General features: G+C 37.8%; 4 protein-coding genes across 6 annotated transcripts in view; 1 reads left to right on the top strand and 3 right to left on the bottom strand.

The window, feature by feature from the left end:
• Positions 1-187: 187 nt before the first annotated feature.
• On the bottom strand, positions 188-2,844 carry LOC147163592 (NFU1 iron-sulfur cluster scaffold homolog, mitochondrial). Its single transcript, XM_086092970.1, has 8 exons — positions 2,717-2,844; positions 2,249-2,337; positions 2,035-2,170; positions 1,828-1,894; positions 1,438-1,549; positions 1,300-1,363; positions 1,040-1,214; positions 188-748 (listed from the first exon to the last, which is right to left on the bottom strand). The coding sequence occupies exons 1-8, from the start codon at positions 2,782-2,784 to the stop codon at positions 680-682; spliced, it is 780 nt and encodes a 259-aa protein (XP_085949096.1). The 5' UTR covers positions 2,785-2,844; the 3' UTR covers positions 188-679.
• Positions 1,842-9,951, top strand: LOC147163591 (transmembrane protein 150A). Its single transcript, XM_086092971.1, has 8 exons — positions 1,842-2,213; positions 3,640-3,706; positions 5,018-5,065; positions 5,137-5,199; positions 5,262-5,329; positions 6,653-6,783; positions 8,158-8,335; positions 9,738-9,951. The coding sequence occupies exons 2-8, from the start codon at positions 3,642-3,644 to the stop codon at positions 9,923-9,925; spliced, it is 741 nt and encodes a 246-aa protein (XP_085949097.1). The 5' UTR covers positions 1,842-2,213; positions 3,640-3,641; the 3' UTR covers positions 9,926-9,951.
• A 1,027-nt stretch (positions 9,952-10,978) lies between these two features.
• On the bottom strand, positions 10,979-17,008 carry eif4e1c (eukaryotic translation initiation factor 4E family member 1c). Of its 2 annotated transcripts, none has more exons than XM_086093581.1 (7): positions 16,941-17,008; positions 15,364-15,446; positions 14,659-14,754; positions 13,203-13,266; positions 12,947-13,060; positions 12,454-12,593; positions 10,979-11,918 (listed from the first exon to the last, which is right to left on the bottom strand). In XM_086093581.1, the coding sequence occupies exons 1-7, from the start codon at positions 16,956-16,958 to the stop codon at positions 11,804-11,806; spliced, it is 630 nt and encodes a 209-aa protein (XP_085949707.1). In that variant the 5' UTR covers positions 16,959-17,008; the 3' UTR covers positions 10,979-11,803. The 2 variants fall into 2 exon arrangements, with proteins under 2 accessions (XP_085949707.1, XP_085949706.1); XM_086093580.1 differs by lacking the exon at positions 16,941-17,008 and adding an exon at positions 15,582-15,798.
• A 689-nt stretch (positions 17,009-17,697) lies between these two features.
• tet1 (tet methylcytosine dioxygenase 1) overlaps positions 17,698-22,481 on the bottom strand; it is a 33,056-nt gene continuing 28,272 nt past the window's right edge. For both annotated transcript variants that reach the window (XM_086092888.1, XM_086092889.1), the window contains one exon: positions 17,698-21,744. In XM_086092888.1, the coding sequence (XP_085949014.1) occupies positions 20,885-21,744 (860 nt within the window). In that variant the 3' untranslated portion in view covers positions 17,698-20,884. The remainder of the gene's footprint in view (positions 21,745-22,481) is intronic.

Genomic DNA, 22,481 nt, shown 5'->3' with positions numbered 1-22,481 from the left:
TAGAAACACATCAATTGTAACAAACAAGCTGAAATAGAATGGCATTTCATTAGGGCCCAGGCTAAACTATATAGACACGATATACTGTGCATGGATGTCTGCATATTGTAGATATCTCACCACCTCACAGAAGATATTGAATACATGACTGTGAGTACGGTTATATTGACTGTAAAAAACAGCAGTGTTCAGTATTAGTTTGTGAACTTTATTGTGATGCAGTGGACACGGCAACTTACTACAATAGTTAATTGTGTTCCTTTGTTTGGATACTCCTACCTACATTTCTTTAATCCACAATTTCCCAATAGATCATCTGTTTACAACATAAAGCAGGAATTCAGCATTGTCGTTCTGCATTACACTATAATGTGCAAAACCTTCCAAAAACACATTATTTATACAGTAAAAATAAATATAACATCATTTGCAGCCATCACAGGAGCGACAACACAAAACAGACCGTGCTTTGTGGATACAGTATGCAAAATGTGTATTTTGACAGCACATTAGCTTCTTTAGCTTAATGTCATAACATTTCTGCGATGAAAAGTGAAACCTATTATTTCAACTGTAAATAGCAGGCATAGATAAACACACAGCAACAGCGCTTCTTAATTTCTCTCCTTTGCGAAGCGGAGATGATCAAGTAGCACATTTGTCAATCAACTTTGAATAATTACTCTTGTAATTTGCGTTCCAGCTCTGAAAAAACCTTGGTATTGATTTCGTCTACTTCGTCTTCCACCTGCACGGGGATAAAAGACCAGTAGAGATTAAAATAGTGCTTGTCCCACAAACAAATTCAAACAGTGGAAAAATATCTACATCATAGATTTCACCTATAAACGTGGGTTAAGATTAAAACAAAACAAAAAGAATTACACACTGTGTATTTATAACAACATAACTTTGTCTTCAAATGTGTTAGCTTAATGCTAACACAAAATGGGAAAAGCAATTACAAAGGCTAACGAATAGCATCTCCGTAGCGATGTTACGACCCAACAACCACCAGATATTTGAACACAACAGTCACCTGCTCCACTGCCTTTACTTCGGGAATGTAGAACTGCATCATGTTCTGAATGCCGTACTTCAGGGTCACCGAGGAGCTGGGGCATCCCGTGCAGGAGCCCACCAGCTTCAGCTGCACCGTGCCGTCCACGAATCCCTTGAAGACCACGTCGCCGCCGTCCTCCTGAACTGTCGGTCTGCGTGGATCACAGGAGAAATGGAGAAATATTAGCCCCGTAAATAGTTGTTGCATTAATTTAGTTCTTCGTCTGAGCTCACTACCTGATTCTGGTGTCAAGAAGCTCCTTAATCATCAACACCACTTCATCATCATCTTCAGAGACACCTACAGGTAACAAAATCCACATTTGAATAATTTATATAGCTAGCTCCTTAGCTAATCAGTTCTCTTATACTCACTACTTTCTGGGTGCACGTCTCCTGTCGTGATGGGGTCGCCGCTCTCAAAGAATTTGGCCATGGTCTCCAGGGCATTTCGCTTGATGTCCGTCCATTCCAAGTCCTCGTCGACCTGTTGAGAACACAGCAGGGTTATTGAAGTTCTCAATACATTGGTGCCATGAGATATGGGTTTAATTGGTTCCGTGAATGCACCGTAATTGAATAATTAAATAGAATGTGGGGAAAAAAATTGGTTGAGTTCACTGCCATCATACAGCATCTAAAATGTTGCTCTCAAATCAAAGAAAAATAAGACTGCTTGTATCTCGAAAAACTTATAGTCTGCTCACTGGTACCACTCCAATTACAAAATATTACACATGCGTGGAAAACTGATGTAATGCTTACTTTGGTGACGGTGATGAAGTCCGGGCCAAAGAACACACTTTTCACACCTTCGATTTCAAAGAGATCTCTGTAGAAGTTGTGGATGTTGTCATGTTATTGTTGGCTCAATCAAGCGTTAACCATAAGCAAATTGCATAACAAATTGCATAACAAATTGTGGTGAGTAGAAGACAGTCAAATAAATGAAATAGGAGACGTAATCTAAACCTGGCTAAAGTTGAACACTGCGTTGAGCTCTGAGATGGAAAATCCAGTGTTCCGCTTCCTAAAACTGGCTTATCAGGTATAAATTTCAAGCTTCTCGGGTTTGGGGTGTCTTCAGTCTGGATGGAAACCTGTCGTACTACGAAAAAACAAAGCAAGAGGAGGGTCAAGATATGCTTCAGGTGAGAGCGATGGTCGCTGGTGGCAAGATTCTCACCTGGGACGTGTGTGCTTCTGATTGTGGGTGCAGAAGGGACTCTTCTTTGAAACTGGGTGTGATACGAAATTCCATTTTTTTCTGGAAACCTTAAAATAAATTAAGAATACTCATTAATATGCAGAAATATGCTCTTAAGCCTCAAATGTTGTTTTGCTACGCGTTGTTAGCAGTTAGCTGATGTATGCAAGTTAACCTTGATCGGTGCTAATGTAAATTAAACCTAAACAATAACAGGGACACACTCAAAAAAAGATAAGGCCGTTATTATAATTACCAAGTAAAATAAGTGATGCTAACAACTCAATGTGAAAATGAAAGGACAAAGCTTCTTCCTTACAGCACCTCGCTAAAGAGTTAGCTATGCTTGATGGTGCAAATAACGACACTTCAAACTTGACACATTTATCACATCGGGCGCATAAAATGCTCACGAAATGCTACACTGTAGTGAAATAAAGTTCAAACCGAATGAAAGTGGTATTTCTCGCCGTCCGTAGCAATGGGCACAAAACCCATCTCGCGTGCGCCGCCATCTTAACTGTTTTGAAAAATGATGGTGACGTCGCTACTGTCCTTGGTAAACTCACGTTACTTGCGATCGACAGATTCGCACATTTAATAAAAAATAAACAAACAAAAAAATGGTATACGTTTAATGTTCATCATGAAGAGTACACATTAGTCAATATCTAGTGTTTCTCAAATATATGTTTAAAATGTTTTTTTGTTACGTTTTAGGTTTGTGGTGTATTTATCTATTTATTACTTATATATAAGTGTCTGGAAAGAAAATTGTACAAAATAACGCATAATAGGACGGGAACTTTAAGTTCCTTTACAACGTATGTTACACCTAGAGAGCCAGCAAGGCCCAGGGGGACTGGCCTATAAACTAAAAACGTCAAAAGTATATAAAATAGTTACAATATAAGTAATGTTCTTTTTTTTGTTTTCATAACAGAGTCCCAAATTTTGATTTTGACAGAACGATTGTGCTGCATACCATTTTTTTTAAATTTTTTATAGAAAAATCCTTTTAGATTAAAAGTGAAACACAACAATCAACAAAAAAAACTGCAGTGGCCTTGAATCACCCGTGTGGTATCCTACGAACTGGATGACTTCGAATCTACACAGACAAATGAATGACTATCACGAACACAATGTATCCTCAAGAACAAACAGGTATCCCAGCCCATGTCCTGCATTGCGTTTGTTCTGTGACATAAAGTAGGCGAGAAAGGGAGGACTAACATACCGAAACTGAACTGAGGAGAACACACTGCAACATCTCAGACTTGATAAGAAGCATGTATTTATAAAGTTGGACAGTAAGGAACGTGACAGAAGGACATATTTATTTCATTTTTTTCCCTTCCCTTGTCAAGACATGTGGCTGTGGATTTTCTTCCCTTTGGCCCTCTCACTGACGTCCTTCATTGGAACGTGGGCAGTGTAAGTACACTTGAAATGTCAACGTACTTTTTTATATTTGCGCTTTCGAATTATGATGCTTTTCACGAAAATGCAAATATTCATCAATATTGTCAAAATGTGTATGGATAGTTGGCAAAGAAGATAGATTAAATGTGTTTAAAAAACTTTTTTTAAATGTTAATGTCACTATATATTTTTTCTTGCGTTTAAGTTAGGGCTGAGCAATTAATCATATTCAAATTGACATGGCAATATAAAAAATGTGATTTTCAAATCACAAATGCGAAAAAAATTTGGGGGGGGGAAAATCTGATTCCTTGTGTTTGGCTGGTATGCTTTATTATTTATTTATTTTGTGTCTAGAAAGGTTCATTGAAACTAAATAATCGCATATTGAATCGCAATCAATCATAATTGGATTTTTCTTCTAAATTGTTCAGCCCTAAGTTTAAATTCTACTTTTTACATTTCTACTTTCTACTTCTTCTTTTTTTTTTTACATTGAACTTTTGCATAATTAGAATACATTTTCTAATGGGAAAATGATTAGACAAGAGACAGGAGAAGGAATTTGAGAAAATTGAGATACACTGAAAAAAAAAAGTAATGTATGGACTTTTGGATGCACACATTTGAAATATACATTCCAATGACTTTTTTCCCCCCCAACCAAAATTGTGTCTGCTAAGCAGTACCTGATTATTATTATATATTTTTTTAAATCAAAATCATATATCCAAACATGAAGAGTCCCCGACGCAACCGGTGTCCTCCAAACACATCTCAGACAACTTGCGTTGTTTTGGGAACAAGGTGACCCTTTTTATCCTTACACCACAGCAGAGTGCAAAGAAATCTTTTCCAATAAAGTGCTTCGATTTTATAGTATTTTTACTTGAGTTGAATTTTATTGACCTACATGTGTACCAATTTGGTGCTTCAACTTTAAATATACATTTTATTTGCTATTTAATTATTTTTATACATAATTCAAATTTTGTATGATTTCATTCAATCATCTATTATTATTGTGTTTTTGCTTGATTTTTTTGTTTACAGCCTGCATAAACGATCTGTTTGTGATGAAAAAAATCTCTTGCTATTCTTTTTTTGTTTCATTTATTTTTATGTATTTTTCTTGTGTATATTTGCAGACTTGATTTTATTTTCATGTTATTTGTGTGTTTATAGCCTATATCATTGACAGTAATACAGCTATGATTTCAATGTGATATTTTTCCAGATACATCTTGTTTAATTCACTCGATACAGTTGAATGACATTTACTTTTTTTTCTTACTTAATGCAATTCACATTTTCATTGTATAGATATGCCTTGGCCTACTCCAACCGACATGTGTGCTCGCTTACTGACTGGTGAGTTTGACCTCATTGCTGCCAACATGAGCAGCCAAATTATAAGAATTAATTTGAATGATCTTTCTCAGGTGGGGCGAGAACTTCTGCACAGTCAATCGCACCACTGACTGTTGTAAGGTTCCCACCATAAGGTAACAACATATCCATTAATCCTATCCATTAATTTGCATTAACCCAAAAATCAAATGTGCAGCACAAGCGGGACCTACGCCCCGGAGAATTCACTTTTCACAGCCATCATCAACGCTGGCTCCTTTCTGTGTGAGTTCTCCCACTCGAAGTGGGGATTCATTTACTCCATTCTCAAATAAGGCTAGTACATACAAACAAACAAAAACAAAAAAAAACAAGAGTCTCAATTAGAAATTGCTTACTTTGTGTAAAATCTGGACAAATCTGCACTGGACATGTTAACCTTTCTTGGAATTAATTCAACATTTTATTTGTAGCCACAAAATAGTTTTTCAGTGCCACAAATTGGTATATTATCTCATTCACTCGCAGCCATTTTTTACTGAAGCAACCCCCTTTGCTCCCGGCTGTTTTACTGGATTTTGACAGATTTTGCAAAGCCCACAAAATATTGTGTTCTATTGCTATGAAACATGTGAACCTACCAAAAGAAAGATTAGATAGAGTTGTTTTCAACATGGCCCTGGTTGATCTCTTATACTCTGCTGCCAGCAGAGTATAAGAGATCAACCGTTTTTTATAATAACTACCATTGCTTCAAGCATTCTCTTCAGTTCAGAGGCTGCATCAAAGCACGTATGAGTTAAGCGTACATTTAATGGTACTTTGTGGTATTTTATATGCATATTATATTTCGTGTACCCTTTTCATGACCACAAATATGCATTCCGTATTTTTTTTAAATTTATTATTTTGTGTGAATGTTATATCTATTTAGTGGCCACAAATTAGTACAATATGTCAGGCAAACGTAAAAAATACAACTTTTTCATGGCCACTAATTAGTATTTTGTAGCTACAACTAGTATTTTTGGGCCTGTAAATTAACACAAATTATTTGGTGTCCACATTAAATTTACTTTGAAACAAATGAGTATTTTGTGGTCACAAATTAGTATTAGTGTGCACGACATATCTACAGTAATTCCTGAGTATTTGTATGTACACGAGAGGTGGCAAATCCAGGTTATGAAAGTAAAAACCCTGCCACCGTTTGGCTTTAGCCCCTAGTGCTTGCTATCTAGCTCCCTAGCAGGCGAGCACCACGGGTAGCTAGCTAGCTAGCTAGCGCTAGTGGCTAAAGCTAAGATCCCAGCTCCCTAGCAGGTAAACAAGCACCATGGGAGCCAGCTAACTAGCACCTTGGGCTAAAGCCAAACTGTGGCAGGGTTTTTACTTTCTGGACCTGGATTTGCCATCTCTGGTCACAAAATTAGTATTAGTGTGCATGTGTGGGCACAAATTACGTTTTGGTGTACACGTTATACTTATTTTATCGCCACAGTAAAATTATTTCTTTCCTGTGTCATGTTTGGGGCTCATTGCTTTCCAGACGCACTGTATGATTTTTATTAGTATTTTCAAAACTAAAACAAAACCTGTGTTTTGTAGTTTTTTTCTTCTGCATATTCCACCACGCCCACGTATTGGAAAAAAACGCAAATCACGCCACCTTGAGCAGGTTTGCGTTGGTCTTTGGCGTGGTGGCCTCCATGGGATCGTTTGCCGCCGGAAACTGCAACGTAAGTTCGAAAATACATCAATAGTTATAGCTAGCTGGCGATCGAGCCAGGCAAATGAAATCACCAAACAAACCTGTTTTGGGGGTACTCACACGTGTTGGGACATCATGTCATCCCTCAACTATGTGCCCAGGCTTGTTTTACAGTGGGTGGACTTAACAGTACAAAAATGTTGTAAAATTTCCATTCTTCATGTTCCTAGTATACATAACAATGTAATTCTCTCCGTTGATTGTATTGTATTGAATTGATAACATCATATTTCTTGGTCAACTATGATGACAAACAATGAAGAAAGAATGAAGAATGCAGTATTAATCCTAACATAGCAGTAGCAGGCCTTACCTGTTCTTTCTGTAGCAGCGTTACTAAGCTTAGTCCACCTCTTAATACCACGACTATCAAAATTACCAAATTGATAATAACATGAATAAAAACCATGAAATATTTAAATAAAATACATCATACTCACTAAAGATGCTGATTTAAATGTATTCATGCAAGCAGATAGCTACAAATGTGTAATAATGTAATAATAACAATATAATTACTAATTATGAGTTTCTGAAAATGAACTTTCCTTGCCATGTTCAATTATTTAGTAATGTAAGAATTTAGCCACAATTACTGAATTAACATGGCTAACAAAGGAGTATTATGGGAATAATGTAGAAACATTTTGTTGCAACAACAATAATGCAGTAACAACAATGTAAGAACATAGAATTGCTGGAAAAAATGTTAAGTTATGTAGTTTATAAACTATGACGGACTTGTGTAATAATGTAGTAATAATAATGTATTAGCATAGTAATGAATTTATTAAATACTGCCTCTGCTTACTTCTAAGTATCATAAAAATATAGTGACAATGACTGAATTCACCAAATAACTACAGAACACATGTGCAGTAATGTAGTAATAGCATTGTTATAACGTTTTCAATATGAATGTAAGAAATGTAGTCATGCTCATGGAATTTGCTTGGCTAACAATACGTGTATACTAATGTAATGTAAACCACGTCATAACATAGTAATACCCACCTGGTCACTGTTTTTATGATAAAGCCAAAGCTGTCAGCTATGAAAGTATTGCTTTGGCACCATTTTGATGGACGTCGTTTGAGTTCAGGAGCTTCATATGTTTTGCCACTATCTTGTATCATGATCTATAGGCAGTTATAAACCTTTTTAGGCGTAGACGCGGGTTAAGTACCTGCTATTATATGTTATTCTATTTATGAAGTTCTTTTGTTATACTATATTAATAACAATGTAATAACACAGTAATAAGCCATATGTGGTTTTTTTGTACAGCTAGTTACTGCTTTCATTAACTCTTGACTATACATTGGTTGTTTTTACCCACCAGCCTGGGTATCTGACCCTGCTCCATCACGCGACGGCTGGGGTGAGTTTCATGTGCATCTGCGGCTACACGGTCCTACTCACCGCACTTACAGGTAGATGTCTGCTGACGGGATACGAGCATTTACTCTACCCACTACGCGCCGTGTCCACGGTGCAACAGATCATCCTCACCATCTGCTGTATCCTGTTTAAAAAAAAAAAGGGTGTGATTCTTAAAGTGTGGTACGAGGGCTCCCTCTTGAGGTATGCATAAGAATCACTGAATTAAATATTCAAACTGCCTAGCCTAAACGATAATATTAATTACTTTTTAGGAATAAAACCTCAGCTTTTTCGCTGCTGTATTTCAATGTTGGTTGTACTCGGAGAGGTAAATATTTTTTGAGGTGGTACTTGGTGTAAAAAAAAAAAAAAAAAGCTGGAGAAGCACTAGTGTTTACTGTAATGCAATAGATTAATTTAATAGTGTTGGAACAGGATGTGTGAGGTCTGACCAACTGTGGTCTGAGATAGCGTCATCCTGTTGACAAAGTGGGCCCGGCTTCGACAGTGACACGTATTGTCTCACTCTGCCTTGGTCACATTTCACCTACAATCAGTCCATTTACAATACTGCATATTTGTTTTCCAAAAGCCAAACGGGAATGTGTGAACTGGAAAATATACAGTTTATATTTTTTAAGATTGTGACTTTTTCTAGAAAAATGTTTTGTTAGAAAATATACAACTTAAAAATACAGTATGTTTTTGTTTTGTTTTGTAAAAATATACTACTTTGTTCCTCAAAAATTATGTTTATCTTGAAGAGGATGGCAACTTTTTTTCTAAAGAAAAAACTCTTTAAAATAATTTTTTCCCCTTAAGAAAAAAATAACTTTTCTAAAAATTTGTTTTTTTAATCTCAAAGACTACAATTTTGTTTTTTAATTGTCTTGAAAAAAGACAACTTTTATAAATCTACATTTATTCTAAGAAGACAAAACCTTTTTTCCTCAAAAGTACAAGTGCACTAAAAAAAAAATCACAAAGTTTGAACCCCCCCTCCCAAAAAACAAAACAAAACATTTTTTCACCTAAAAATATACAAAAACATCTCAAGAAGACTTTCACTTTTACAAATTAGTAAAACTGTTTTTGAAATACAAAAACATATATATTTTAATTACTTAGTACAAGTAATACAACTTTTGACTTTTTTTCCTCACAAATTAAAAAATATATGGCTACTCTTATACAAGATTGACTTTTTTCTTTAAAATACCTTTTTTTTTGTCAACAAAACTTAAAAAAATAACTCTTATAATTTTATACTCAATGGACTTTTTTCTTGAAAATAAGTGAAATTATAAACAACTTTGTCTGAATTTACCTTTATTTTATTTATATTATTGGATTATATTTTCTATTCTCGTAAAAATGAGAATATGTCTTTTTAAAATACTGAGAAACAATTTTTGGGGTGAAAAATGTGAAGAGACAGTTCATTATCGCACCCTTTATGATTATTACAAGAAAATCTGACAATTCTCATTGAATTCCGAGCCCGAATCTTGTGAACCCTTAACCCGAATCCACCCTCAGATGTGTTCTGCTTTGCCCACAACGACTACTACTACATCCACCTGTCGGCCGTTTTCGAATGGATCCTCAGTGCCAACCTGGAGCTTTTCGAGCTCAGCTACATGGTGGAATTCAGCTTCTTTTCTTCCTTCATGCTGTCCAACCTGTACAGCCACCGTGAGGAGGAAACGCCTTTTATGTTGGCCTAACAAACTATGAGGAGGCTACCCGGGTCCCGCTGGAGAACGGGTAGTCAGGACTATGAATAATATATATATATTTTATATATATATATATATATATATATATATATATTTTTTTTAAATATATATATATATATATATATATATATATATATATATATATAAGGACTTCCAGATGACTGACTGTTGCTGTCGATATTTATTAATTGGTGTGCTTTGACTGTGAAGATTACTCATGTTGCGTTGACGTCTTTGATCCCTTGGATGATATACAAGAAACAAATCCTGTCGTGCTGGATGCCTGGGAAATGTTGCCAACTCTTCGTCAAGGTGTGACCAACAACGTGAATGACAAGCATGTACTGAAAACATACCATTTGTAGTGTGTAAGTGACACAAAATTAGTGTCTCATTCAATCAATATGAAGAGCACTTGGGAGTGGCCCGTTGTGCGGTTATGCTTTGACTTCCAAGGAAAAAATTCAATATGCTTTGACTTGTGAGCAACATTTTCAGATACAAGCATGGAGCAATTTTTTTCACACATTACAACCATTTTGTTATTTTTGGGTGGCTGGAGCAGATGAAGGCCATTTCCATTCATTTCAATGGGAAAATATGATTTGAGAAATGAGTGTTCTGAGCTACAAGGATGGTCATGGAACAAATTCAACTCCTATCTTAAGGCATCACTGTATGTACGAACAGGACTGCATAATTTCACCAGGCAGTCAAGTCTATGCTGCTTACCAGAAGCTAATGCTAATCTGTGCATCACAACAAAAACTGCAGCTCCTTTTGGGGTTTGACATACAAAGAGATTTTTGCAGTCCCATGATGGATGAGTGTTTCAGATTTGAGTGGCTGTGGATCTTCACTCAGCATGAAAATTTTCCTATTTATTCAATTGCTACAAAAAGATTTAGAAAAAAACATAACATTGTATTATGTGTTTTCCTCACCTCAAAATATGTAATTAAACCAACGTTAATGTGAAAAAGCATTTGCAGTGACTTGAGAGGTCTTGCTGGTGCTATAAAGACAAGATGAAGCAGCGTGTGGTTTTAATGCAAAGCACTTAACTTTTAATTGAAAGAAGGTAATTAATATACATCCTGGGGGAACAGAAAGATACACTATGCAAAAAAAAAAAAAAAGAATAGATCATTCCACAATGAATATTATCTTTTCAAGTTGCATCAATAGAGAGAAAGAGATAGGGAGTGTGTCATTATCTACAATTTGTTAGCGAGAGAACAGTGAATATCACACACAAAAAATGCTGGGTCAGTATCTTTACTGTATGGTACATTGTATAAAAAAAAAAGTCACCTAAGAATGCAGTAGTTCAACGTTTTCATCCATAACAAAACGTTAACAAAAATAATTCGACCTCAACTGCAAGGCATACATTATAAATAAATGTAAAGAGGGCAAAAGAGGGTAAACAAAGTAACAAAAAATACAAGCAACAATCCACAATTCCAGCATGGCTGAAACAATAAGTGGCCTTAAAAATCCAAACCACTGGGGAACGTGGCCACGGGTTCTTCTTTTTTCTCTCCTCCATTTTAATTCATTTTTTAATAAACCAACCAATGTGTAACACTTGACAGAATAAATCAAGTTAAAAACTAATCTTCAACCATTTCAGATGCATACAGTTTCCCCCCTCAACAAAAATTTTGACATTTCTTGCCCTGCTGCTAAACCGGAAAACACACTTGAAATTGAGTAGCGGTGCGTTTGTTCTTTACCTCAGTGAAAAGAAACAACATTATTGTAGTTAACTATAACTCAAAACGTTACCATAATGATGATGGTGATGATGATGATGATTTGGGCTTGAAATTGTTTAAATCTAACGGTGCCGGTGAGGGGCATTCAAATGGAATAGATGTTCTTGGTGGTGGAGCCGCTTTTGCTGGACGTGTCGTCGTGCGACTGGTAGCCCAGCATGGCTTTGCTGGGGATGCTTAGAAGTTCCTTGTAGGTTTGCCTGCCAAGGAAAGAAAATTGACAAATAAGGTTGATGCTGCCATCTTCTGCTCACTTGGTTTTCCATCACTGTGTTTATTTATAAAAAATAAAAAATAAATAAATACAATTTTTAAAAAAACATTTGAGTTGGACTCAATGCAATTCAAATAAATAAAAGTTTAAAAAATATATATAATATACACAAGTCACAAAAAAATCTGCAATTTTTGTTTAAAAGAATTCACATAATGTTTAGAAATGTTGGGGTTAAAACATTACTTTGGCGCCCTCTGTTGGAATCTTGGTGGCTTTGTTAGGTTTAGTTCATTGATAGTGTTGCTAGTGAAAGTATGTTTCTGCATCTCTCCTTTTGGAGCTACTAATAACTGTAGTCCAAATCTAAAGATACAATACTGTTTGTGATGTTGCATCACACTGTGCTAGCGTGCGATTTAGCCTCAAATGCTATTGGTGTGCACCGAGTAATTCAATTAGTGAATCGTTTATTAGTGTAGCTTGTGCGAGTGTAAAGGACGCAAAAGTGAAGAGCTCACCCTATCGTCATTATGGCGTCCTTGTTTTGGCAGTTGCTGGTCCAGATGGCTATTTTGTCCGCTTTGTGTCTGACGTTGACCACGGCTCCGCACACGTCATCGCTTGCCTCGTCGAATGACTCTCCCACCAAACACAGGAGCTGTGAAGACATGCACGCTGTCATAAACACATGACACTAACATCAGCACGTACACGCCTTTGACTTGTCAGTTCCAACTCACTCTAACTTCTGCAGTTATGAACGGTCGCTTGGTTTACGGCTGTCACAAACTGATCTTTTTAGAATTTCCTTTCGATTACTTGAGTAATCGCAATCCTTGGTGAAACCATCTGTGTGCGCAATCTATGTAGTATATTTGTTTATATTACACTGCCAACATTCACAATTCCCATTGAAACAATGCATGAAATCATGGTGCACAAATTGTTTGCATTCTTTCCTCTTATTTACATTGTCATGGTACCAGTGTATTGTCTTGTGCGCACACTCACCGTCTCCATCCAGTAGCGATCGAGGTCGTTGTACCGCTGGAGTTTATTGAGGGTCATCAGCCACCGCCCCCCCAGTTTGTTGCGGTCGTCCTCCCACATGGGCTTGATGCCGTCCTGGAACGCAACGCGCGCACACACACACACACACGCCTGTCATCACAGCTGTCGCAAGCAGCGCGCATTTGTGAGCTTGTTGGTAGGAGGTAAAGGGGAAGGGGACGGGTGGGGGGGGTGGGGGGGGGGTTGACTAAAGTACCTTGAATAAGCAATAATCACATCCAAAGACGAGCTTGCTGGGCTGTTGTATGTGGTTGTATAATCTGAAAAGAGCAAATGAAAGACTCAGAAACTGAAAAATACTCTTTGATGCGACCCTCAGCGTGCAACTCGAAAAACTAAAAAGTAATTTGTTGTAATTCAAGGCACCACTGTACATTAATGAATTTATTTCTGTATAGTCTATTCTTAACAGCAAGTCTCACTGTCATAAATGTTTAAAGACTGACTAATGAGACTTGTGCATGTTTGTGGTTGGCAGGGTAGTTCCTTTTTGATTTAATCAGTGGATGAACTCTGACAAGACCATCTTCCCGGAATAAGAGAAAACAATGGCAGTCATTCGAGAAGCTCAGCAAAGTACTCTTGGAATAACCAGTGCACTGATGCAATGTTAAAATATTATTGAGAAACGGTCGTGTCCAGTTCATGACAGATTTATGAGGGAAAAGATGGTTTCAATTTCAATTATTTGTTGTGGGAAATGTTTGTGAAAGCAGCGTTCTTCAACTTGGGTTCTGCTGTTGTCTGTTCAGTGATCAATTAAAAAATAGGACACATTCAAAGGCAATTATTTCAGCAACTAGGAGAGCAAGTGATCTAAAACATATTTCAGTTTGGTGTTACTACTTTGTCGAATGGTAAAACGACTCAATTACCACTGGTGGTAACTCGTAGCCTGACAACGGATGACCAAGCCTTAGACAAGATAATTTACATACAGTGAGCCTCTTTTTATAGTGGCGGATCTAAAAATCTGCTAAAAATAAAAATAAAAAATGTGATTGTTTTAATACTTCCCACATTATTTAAACACAATAAAAAAATCTCTCTCGATTATATATATATATATATATATATATAAGAAGCTTTCAGTTAAATTAAATGTAATCACGGAATACAAGTTTGTTTTTATTTACTTTTTGAGAACCCCCAAGTAGCGCTATAGGTTTATACAATGTGACAAATTTTGTTAATTTTCCTTGCACCTACATATTTATAACACACACCCTCAATTTTTAATGACATTTTTAGTTTTAAAAAGGTGCATTATACAGGAGAAATTACATTGTGTGATGTGACCAACTGTAGATCAGTAAGCACTATTTTTAATGTATATGTATTCTATATGTCATCTTAACGTTTCATTTGCCTTTCATAATTTATTGTAATGCAGATTGAAGTAATTCATGTGTTTGATGAAAAAATAAGCAGACCTTGGAAAAAATAGTTGCATTATTCACAATCAAAATAGAGGGGGCAAAAAAACAGTTGGATTATTTTCCTAAATTGTTTAGCCCTAAAAAACAACCGCTCAAAAAAAAAAAAAAAAGAAAGAAAGAAACGCATTATAGCGTGGGAACACTGCATCATGCAATTCCAGGGAGGACGGTGATTAAAATGCTGATTTGAGTGCCCAAATAAAGAATACTCACGCCCAGAAGTCCTCCACTGTGTCAAATTTGGAAATAAGACGCAAGTTCTCCGTCCAGCTTTTGCTTTTGTCGTTTTTGAAATACCACAGGGCCCATCTGGGAGGGGGGGAAACAACAACAAACAGTCAGCTTTCACACGGTCGTGGCAAATAACATTTGAATGAATTAATGACGTTTCTAATGGGCGGACACCCTCTCTTCCCGTCTCGGTATGAGAACGGCATTTGACAGTCTTGTTCTCAAGCATCATCGGCAGCTGACAAGAGCAATAAACGGAGGATGGAGCGGAAGACGACAATGCTGCCAGAATGCTTATGAATGCCAGAGAAGAGTGAAAAGTGCAGCACAAGTGCAGCCTTTGTTTACGGCCACTGAGGTGATTCTTTCATTTGTTTGGAGAGTAGGCGGGGCCGGCGGGGGGGCAATGTGGGGCCATCATCTGAACTCGGTGACTCCCCTTGCCTACAATCCCACCCGGCCGCACAGTCACCCTGCACCTAAGCCGTAAACACTGATGGGGTAATTGTCTGTTTGTTTACACCCTGCTAACAGCGGACCGGGCGTCATTGTCCACCGTAATAACACGAGGCGGCACCGGCAAACAGGAATAGCCTGGAGAAGCTGAACGGTCTAGAAGGCACTTAGCAACAGAACTATTCATAAACAACAACAATCTCACTAAGCATGGGCTGAATTCATTCTCACTTGTTTTGCAAGGGGTGTTTGATGTACTGTTCCTGGTTTGCGACTTGGCAGTCGGGTTGCGGCTCTTCAGTTTCGGGTGCCTTCTGCGAGGAGGCAGGAGAAAAAGGCAAAACACATCGGTCTTATGTTTAATGCACTGATCACCACAACAGCTCAATAGAGAAAATCATCATCTTCCCCAAACTCCTTCAGTGGAACATAAAAGTTGAAAAACTTACCGCTTTGATACAGATGAGGGGAAACAAGACATATCTCAAGATAAGAATTTGTAGAGGAGTATAAAAATGGCGTAAGCTGGCATCATGCCTTATACAGTTTGAATGTAGCATTGGTCAGTATTACTGCTCCCCGTTCTGGTGGTTGTCTGTCGTTAGTTTACTTGCATTCTTTTATGTATACATTGTATTGTTATGACATGAATTGCGATTCCATCTTTGTGGACCGACAACCCTTACAAAACAGAGCTATGCCGCAATGTTTTATTTTTTTCTGATTAAATAAAGGGTTTGATAGATTGCTTGATACATAGGGTTTTAATTATTATATAAAGATATAAAGGAATAAAGGTGTTTATGACATCTATTAACTAACTTAACAGGGTTCACAGTTCACTATTTCTAAGCTAGTCAACCTTACTGCACCACTATACCGTTTAGAGGTTTGATGTCAATAGTATATAAAACTGTGGTATTTATCTTGATCAAAAGCACTTCACATAAAACACGTGGTGGTTCTTAGGGACGGGGGTTGATACTGATGACCGCAATGTCATTTTCAATTATGTCAACGAGGATTGGGAAGGTTGATTTGATGGATGGGGTACTATGCCAACGTTACCTTACCACCATCCGTTTCAACATATTAACTCGTGAAGGTGCGTTCACTGCCCTTGTGTGATGCATTCCTTGCCTTAAATGCCAATGTGTGACTTTCAGCACCACTGAATGGTCAAAATGAGGAATCGAAACTGATCCAACCCAAGTAACCCAAACCAAAAACTCCATAGGAGAAATTCAAAACGATATACAGTATAACACTGGCGACTGTACACAAGGGAAGGTAATAAAAGAAAAATACGTTAATAAAAGCCCGACTATTTCTTCGTGGTTAATGATGTATTAGCCTCCGGTGCTAGCTTTATGGCTAGCCCAGCTCCAAGCTTACATACACACACACGTGTCACAATTTAATTAACGATTCAAGACGGCGTTCAGTTCAAGCTCATTAAAGTTGCCACGAAAACAAAGACTCATTATCATTTATAACAGGTAAGCCTTCTAATATTTTTGTATTTCATCCCAACAATTCATTGAGTTTGAATGATGCGACGTTCAGGCAGCCAAGCCTCCCTCCCAGCCAACAAAGTGAGCCATGGCTGGATGCTAAATGCTGCTAACAGCTACCCACGCCAAAAGACGCCCCTTGTGAACGAAACCACAAGGAGTTATTTGAGAATACTCGATGTCGCCCCAACTATGTGCTCCTAAATTACAAAGTGGTCAAACATAGAGAGGATGCGGCCACCTTTTTTACGGGGAAACCGGTCGATTTTCTCAGTTAGCGTTTGCTCCACTTACCGGTTCCGATGTCGCCATCTTGACTGTAGAAATGATCTGCCCGTTAAGCCCGCTGCGTCACACCGTAGCCACTCATGTACGGAAGCCGATACCGCCCAAACATGGCTGACCTACGCCAGTTTACTACCGCATGTATAGTAATAGTAAATGTTCATTCACTTACCATATTAACACACAAAATGTATAATTTTACGCAAATTTGCACGGTTTAATTTAGTTGTGGAAGGTTGGCGTATGGATACAATGCGGATACCGGCCAAATATGGCTGACCGGCAAATGGTTATCATCATTCATATTTATCAACATTGAATTGTAGGATAATTTTCCATATTTATATGAAAATGAATTCCGCAACAATAAGAATGGTTTGTCAACTACACACCATTTTAAAATTAAGATTTTAGTTAATATTTATATATTTTTATTTTATTATTTATCTATGTGGCGTCCATGATCTCTTAAAGGTGAAAGTAAATTCCGTCATTGGTTCTTGAGTCACACTGCATTCAAATTTCGCGAGTGACTCATCTTACATATGAAAAGAAAAAAGTCTAAATTCCACAACAGTGAGTCAAATGTTAATGTAGTACATTCATCAAGCACGGCATTGTGTTGTGAGAATAAACATTAGCCTTGAGTTTACTATAAAACTGCAGCTTACTAAATTAACTAAAAGCAGAGCCAACAGTGTAATATATAGTAGCCCATAAATGCATGCAAGAAACCATAAACAGAATATTATAATTGAGTCCAAAATATAAATATGACTTTATTTCACAACCCCAAAATGATCAGACATCCATAAAAGAAATGCAAAATTTTGTCTCTTCTCAAGTCTAAAATGGATATAATCTTTTTTTGTTTTTGATGTTAGCCACATAATTCTGTTGCAAAATAAGCAAGAGCATCCATCGTCTACACACAGTACAGTAAAAACAATATAGTTCACATACATATTTACACAACATTTTAACTAGTAAAAAAAAAAATCCCCCCCCAGGTTTTTAATGCTGGTGATAGCTTGTGGTTAATGAAAATAAAAATCAATGTCATTTTGTAATGTGGACTGATACAATACATTGAAACATCGTCACCCTCTTAAAATAATCAAAAATATATTTATATTTTTTTGCAATTTTTGTTTTAATGTCTAAATCATCTCCTCATGATGCAAATGGTTAAATTTTTTGTTTCTTGAAAAATCTGGAAGATTATTTTAAGAAGGCGTCGATATGTTTTTTTAAATTTTTTTTTAATGGAGTTTCCTGTAAATCAACTGATTTCAAACATGCTTACATTCATTTTATTGTGTGTTGTTCCGGAAGACATTGGAACAGGACTATGATTTGCATTTAACTTTAAAAATACATCATGATCAAATGTGTTTCACAACAGCATCAAAACCTTTGTATAGACTCCAATACATTTACTTTTCATTTTTAAAAGAGCACCATCCGTATTAAGTATAAAACCAAGTTGAGTCAGTAAACTAACTTATCCTATTAGCACCAAGAGGAAGTTACATCACCAGTCGTGTGACATTTGTGCAGATATTTCTTTCAAGAGTCCTTAAAATTACATTTCAAGTTTTTAAATCAAATCAAATTACCTTATTTTGACTCTGTCAGATGCTGTGAAGGAAACATGAAATTGTCTAAATCTGCTTAAATGAATGATGGTGTCATGACAAGTGTTTCTTTCCCCAACAAAAATCGGCTAATACGGTGGAAATCGGTATGTTTGCACCTTGTTTACAGTTTTTTTGTTTGTTTGCAAATACAGTACAAACTGGCAATTGTTGGCATATGTGACAAATTGAGGTTTTAACAAGCACCAATAAAATGTACAGGGAGTCAGAAAAAGTTCCAAAATCCTATCATCTCAACTCCGATAATTCCAATTTTCCAAGAAAGTGAACATACATAAAATAAGTGCCACTCATGATAAGCACTTTGTTGACATAAATCATAATTGCTCTGAATGCTAAGTGTTTAAAAAAAAAAAAAAGCAACAATATTGTAAATTAAAACTGTAATATATATATAAAAATCCCTATCTGTACATACATAATTAGGCCTAACATTTGGGACAATGTTTCAAGTGAAGCTTGAGAGAAAATGAAACAAAGTGCTTCTTAGCAACCTTCCGGACAACAAATCCTTTCTTTCATTAATAACAGAAACCGGGGGAGCAGATGTGTGAAGCGGTTATGCTACATGAGATCATCCGTAGTAAAAATTACTTTATGCATGATATAGTGTGTGTACAGTGAGAATGGCACTTAACTAGAAACAAAAGCAAGGTACCACTGTCATTCTAATTCTGATGCAACAGGTTATCATAGAACTCTTGCAGTAAACAGGCTTAACACCAGAAATTAAATAGAAATGATAAGAAATAAATAATTACGTTTTTTTTGTTCATGTGTGTATACATATATACTGTATACTGTATATATAAAACCAGTTTTAAAAAACTTTTTAAAAATGCTTCAAAGCACCATCTCTTTTATAAACATAAAACTCACAGTTAACAAAAAGGGGGGAAAGCCCCAAAATACTTTGAGTATTTATTCAAGATCCTAGAATGACTGTCTTACTAGTAACGTTTTATCTTCTACCAGTAAACTAGTAAGACAATTTAGTGCACTAGTAGAACAACTCTGTCTTAGTAAAAAAAAAATCTACTACTGCCTTCCATGACTGTATGACATTTCTGCATACGAGTTGGACAACTTTGACATACTAGTAACATAACAACATGTTTATAGCGAGACAAAACAGTGCACTAGTTGACATCTATGCGCTACTAGTATGGAAAGATTTCATTTGATATCCTTGATATCCAAATCATTTCTTTTGTGGCACTAGCAGTGGGGGGGGGAAAACGTATCTACTCTAGTGAGACACAGTTGTTCTACTAGTGTGCTCAATTGTCTTACAAGTGAAGACAAAGAGCATACTAGTAGCAACATGTACCTTGATGGATATCAAGAATACCAAATAAATTCTCAAACAGCTTCCTACTAGTAGGCCAAAAAGTGTTAGTAGCAGTGGGGATAAGACGACTAGAAAGATAGTCATTCTACTAGTGCAGTGTTGTTGTTTTTAATGAGTAAGACTAAGTGCATACTAGTACATGTGGATATCAAGGATATTGAACAAATGCTGAAATGGCTTTCCATGTAGTAGCACGCAGATGTTATCTAATGACCATTTTGCCTCACTAGTAACAGTATGTCAAAGTTGTATACCAAATAGGGTACTAGTATAGACCTTAAGATGGATATAATTGATATAGAATAAATGCTCAAACAGCTTTCAAAAAAGCTGATTCAGTCTTTATCTGATATCCTTGAAATCCATCTTAAGGGACTCTTTGTCCTTGTCCTCACTGGTAGGAACACTCAGGCACGCTACATAGTACACAGTAAAACTGTGCTCTAGCTGATAATTGTATGGTACTAGTGACATACAATTCTAGTAGTTAACATCAAGTGCTTTACTAGTAGTTTATAGGTAGTTCACAGATGTCAACTAGTGCACACTTTTGCCTCACTTGTAGCATGCAGTTGTCCTACTGGTGTGGCATACTAGCACATGGAACTTAAGATAGATATCCTTGATGATGAAAAAAATGCTCAAACAGCTTTCCTAATAGAATGAGGATGTCAACTAGTGCACAGTTAGTTGTCCTACTAGTATGCCAAAGTTGTCCTAGTATGTCAAAGAACCTTACGCTTAATATCAAGGGTATTGAATAAATACTAAAGCGGCTTTCCATAGACTGGGATCAGAAGAGCATGATTAAAACCAGGTAGAAAAAAAACAAGAGAAGCAGTCTCAAGTTGATTGAGGTAAGGCATAAATAAGCACAGTGTGTGTGTGTGTGTGTGTGTGTGTGTGTGTGTGGGGGTGTGTGTGTGTGTGTGTGTGTGTGTTGACTAAGTCCAGCTGTTGTAAGGACCCGTCACTTGTGTGAGGGCGTATGGGGACACGGTGATGACCCCATCCCTCGGTAGCGTCCACGTTTGCCGCGTGGGGACGTCCCTGGCCTTCCACGCGTCCGCCCCGTCCAGCCCTGCCCCTTCCTCCTTCTCCCCTCCTCCTCCTCCTCTCCCGCCATCCTCCATCCTCAATCTCTGCTCCTCCTCCTCTTCCTCCCTCTCCCGCTCCCTCTTGGCCATCTTGGCGTCCCACATGGCCATCCCGTGGCCCGGCTCGTTGAGGGACTTGTGCTGGTAGAAGACCAGGGAGATGCGCGTGGGGTGGCGGCGGTCGGGTTTGAGGATGGGCGTGGTGGCGTGCAGCTCACGCCGCGCACACTCGATGAGGATGGAGCCGTGCGACGGCGCCACCGCCACGCCGCCGATGTCGTGGTCCAAGAAGTTGTGCTCGCTATCCGACCACACCTCCTCCTGCTTCACTTCCTCCTCGAACCCGTGGAGTCCGTTTAGCCTGCTGTAGAGGCCCTCAGAGGGAGGTCGAGGGGAGAAGGAGGAGGATGGAGGGGCGCTCCCGCTGGTCGAGGGTCTCCGTGGGGGAGAATGCGCCTCGCCGGGCTCACATTTAAAAGTACAGGGGTAGCCGCCCGGGTAACCGTTCATCGCGTCGTTGGTGGTCTGATACGACGGGTTCGAGTGGTTGGGTCCGAACGGGAAGCCGGGTGGGTGGTGGTGGTTGTTGGGGGGCACGAGGTCCCTCTGTTGGTGGTAGTTGCTGGTGCTTTGACTGTAAGTGCTGGCCTGGCAACGGTCCACGCTGGCGGGGCGAGGCGATAGTTTGTTGTAAAGGGCTTGTTGCTCTGTTTTGAAAACCAAAAAATGGATGGATTTAAAGACACTGGAAAGTCATTTTCGTGATTTGTTTCTAACTACAGTGAAACCTCGAACTCCAGACTCAACAAATAGTGTCCAGTCCACTCGAAACTCATTTATACAGTACGTTTGAAAGTTTATTAGTTCCAGAATTTGCCAGAATTGGCCGCAATTTGTCACAGCGCCGGCATTCAGCAGACACATTGGTCATGTGTTGTCCGGCTTGCGCTGCTCTCTTGTCATAGATAAACAAACTTACAGTAGGCTGGAGCAGGCTAAAAAGTGTGTCAATGTGGCGGCCATGTTAGCAGAGGGGACTGTCCCATCAAAGCAATACAAAGCATGGACATTAGCTTAGCATCGCAGTTGGTATGTAGCTCAAAAGGAACGTTTCATAGCAACCTATTTATAGCTATGGCTGTTTTTTTTTTTTTTACTAAGGTGCTTGTTGTGTATATGTCTCTTAAAGATGCTATTTTTGGTACAATACCTACAGTACACAGTTGTTGTTGTTTTTCTAAAGCCCTTATGTACGATTTGGCTTGTATATGTCCTTATCATTTCATCTTCTCACTGTGTCACCTCCTGTCTCTCCTTGTTCTGTCCCTGCTTTTTGTGTCTGTTTCTCCTTCCTCATGCAGTCCTTTTCTACCGTGGCTGACACTCCTGGTAGATCCTCACTTGACTGACTAGGACCTGACTCATTCTCATCAGGAATTGCCTG

This window comes from Leptonotus elevatus, chromosome 13 (assembly GCF_054856555.1).
Source record: "Leptonotus elevatus isolate MCC_2025b chromosome 13, RoL_Lele_1.0, whole genome shotgun sequence".
In the NCBI taxonomy this organism is placed as follows: Eukaryota; Metazoa; Chordata; class Actinopteri; order Syngnathiformes; family Syngnathidae; genus Leptonotus; species Leptonotus elevatus.
Note: the sequence above shows the minus strand (reverse complement) of the source record. Positions and strands in the feature narration are given on the sequence as shown.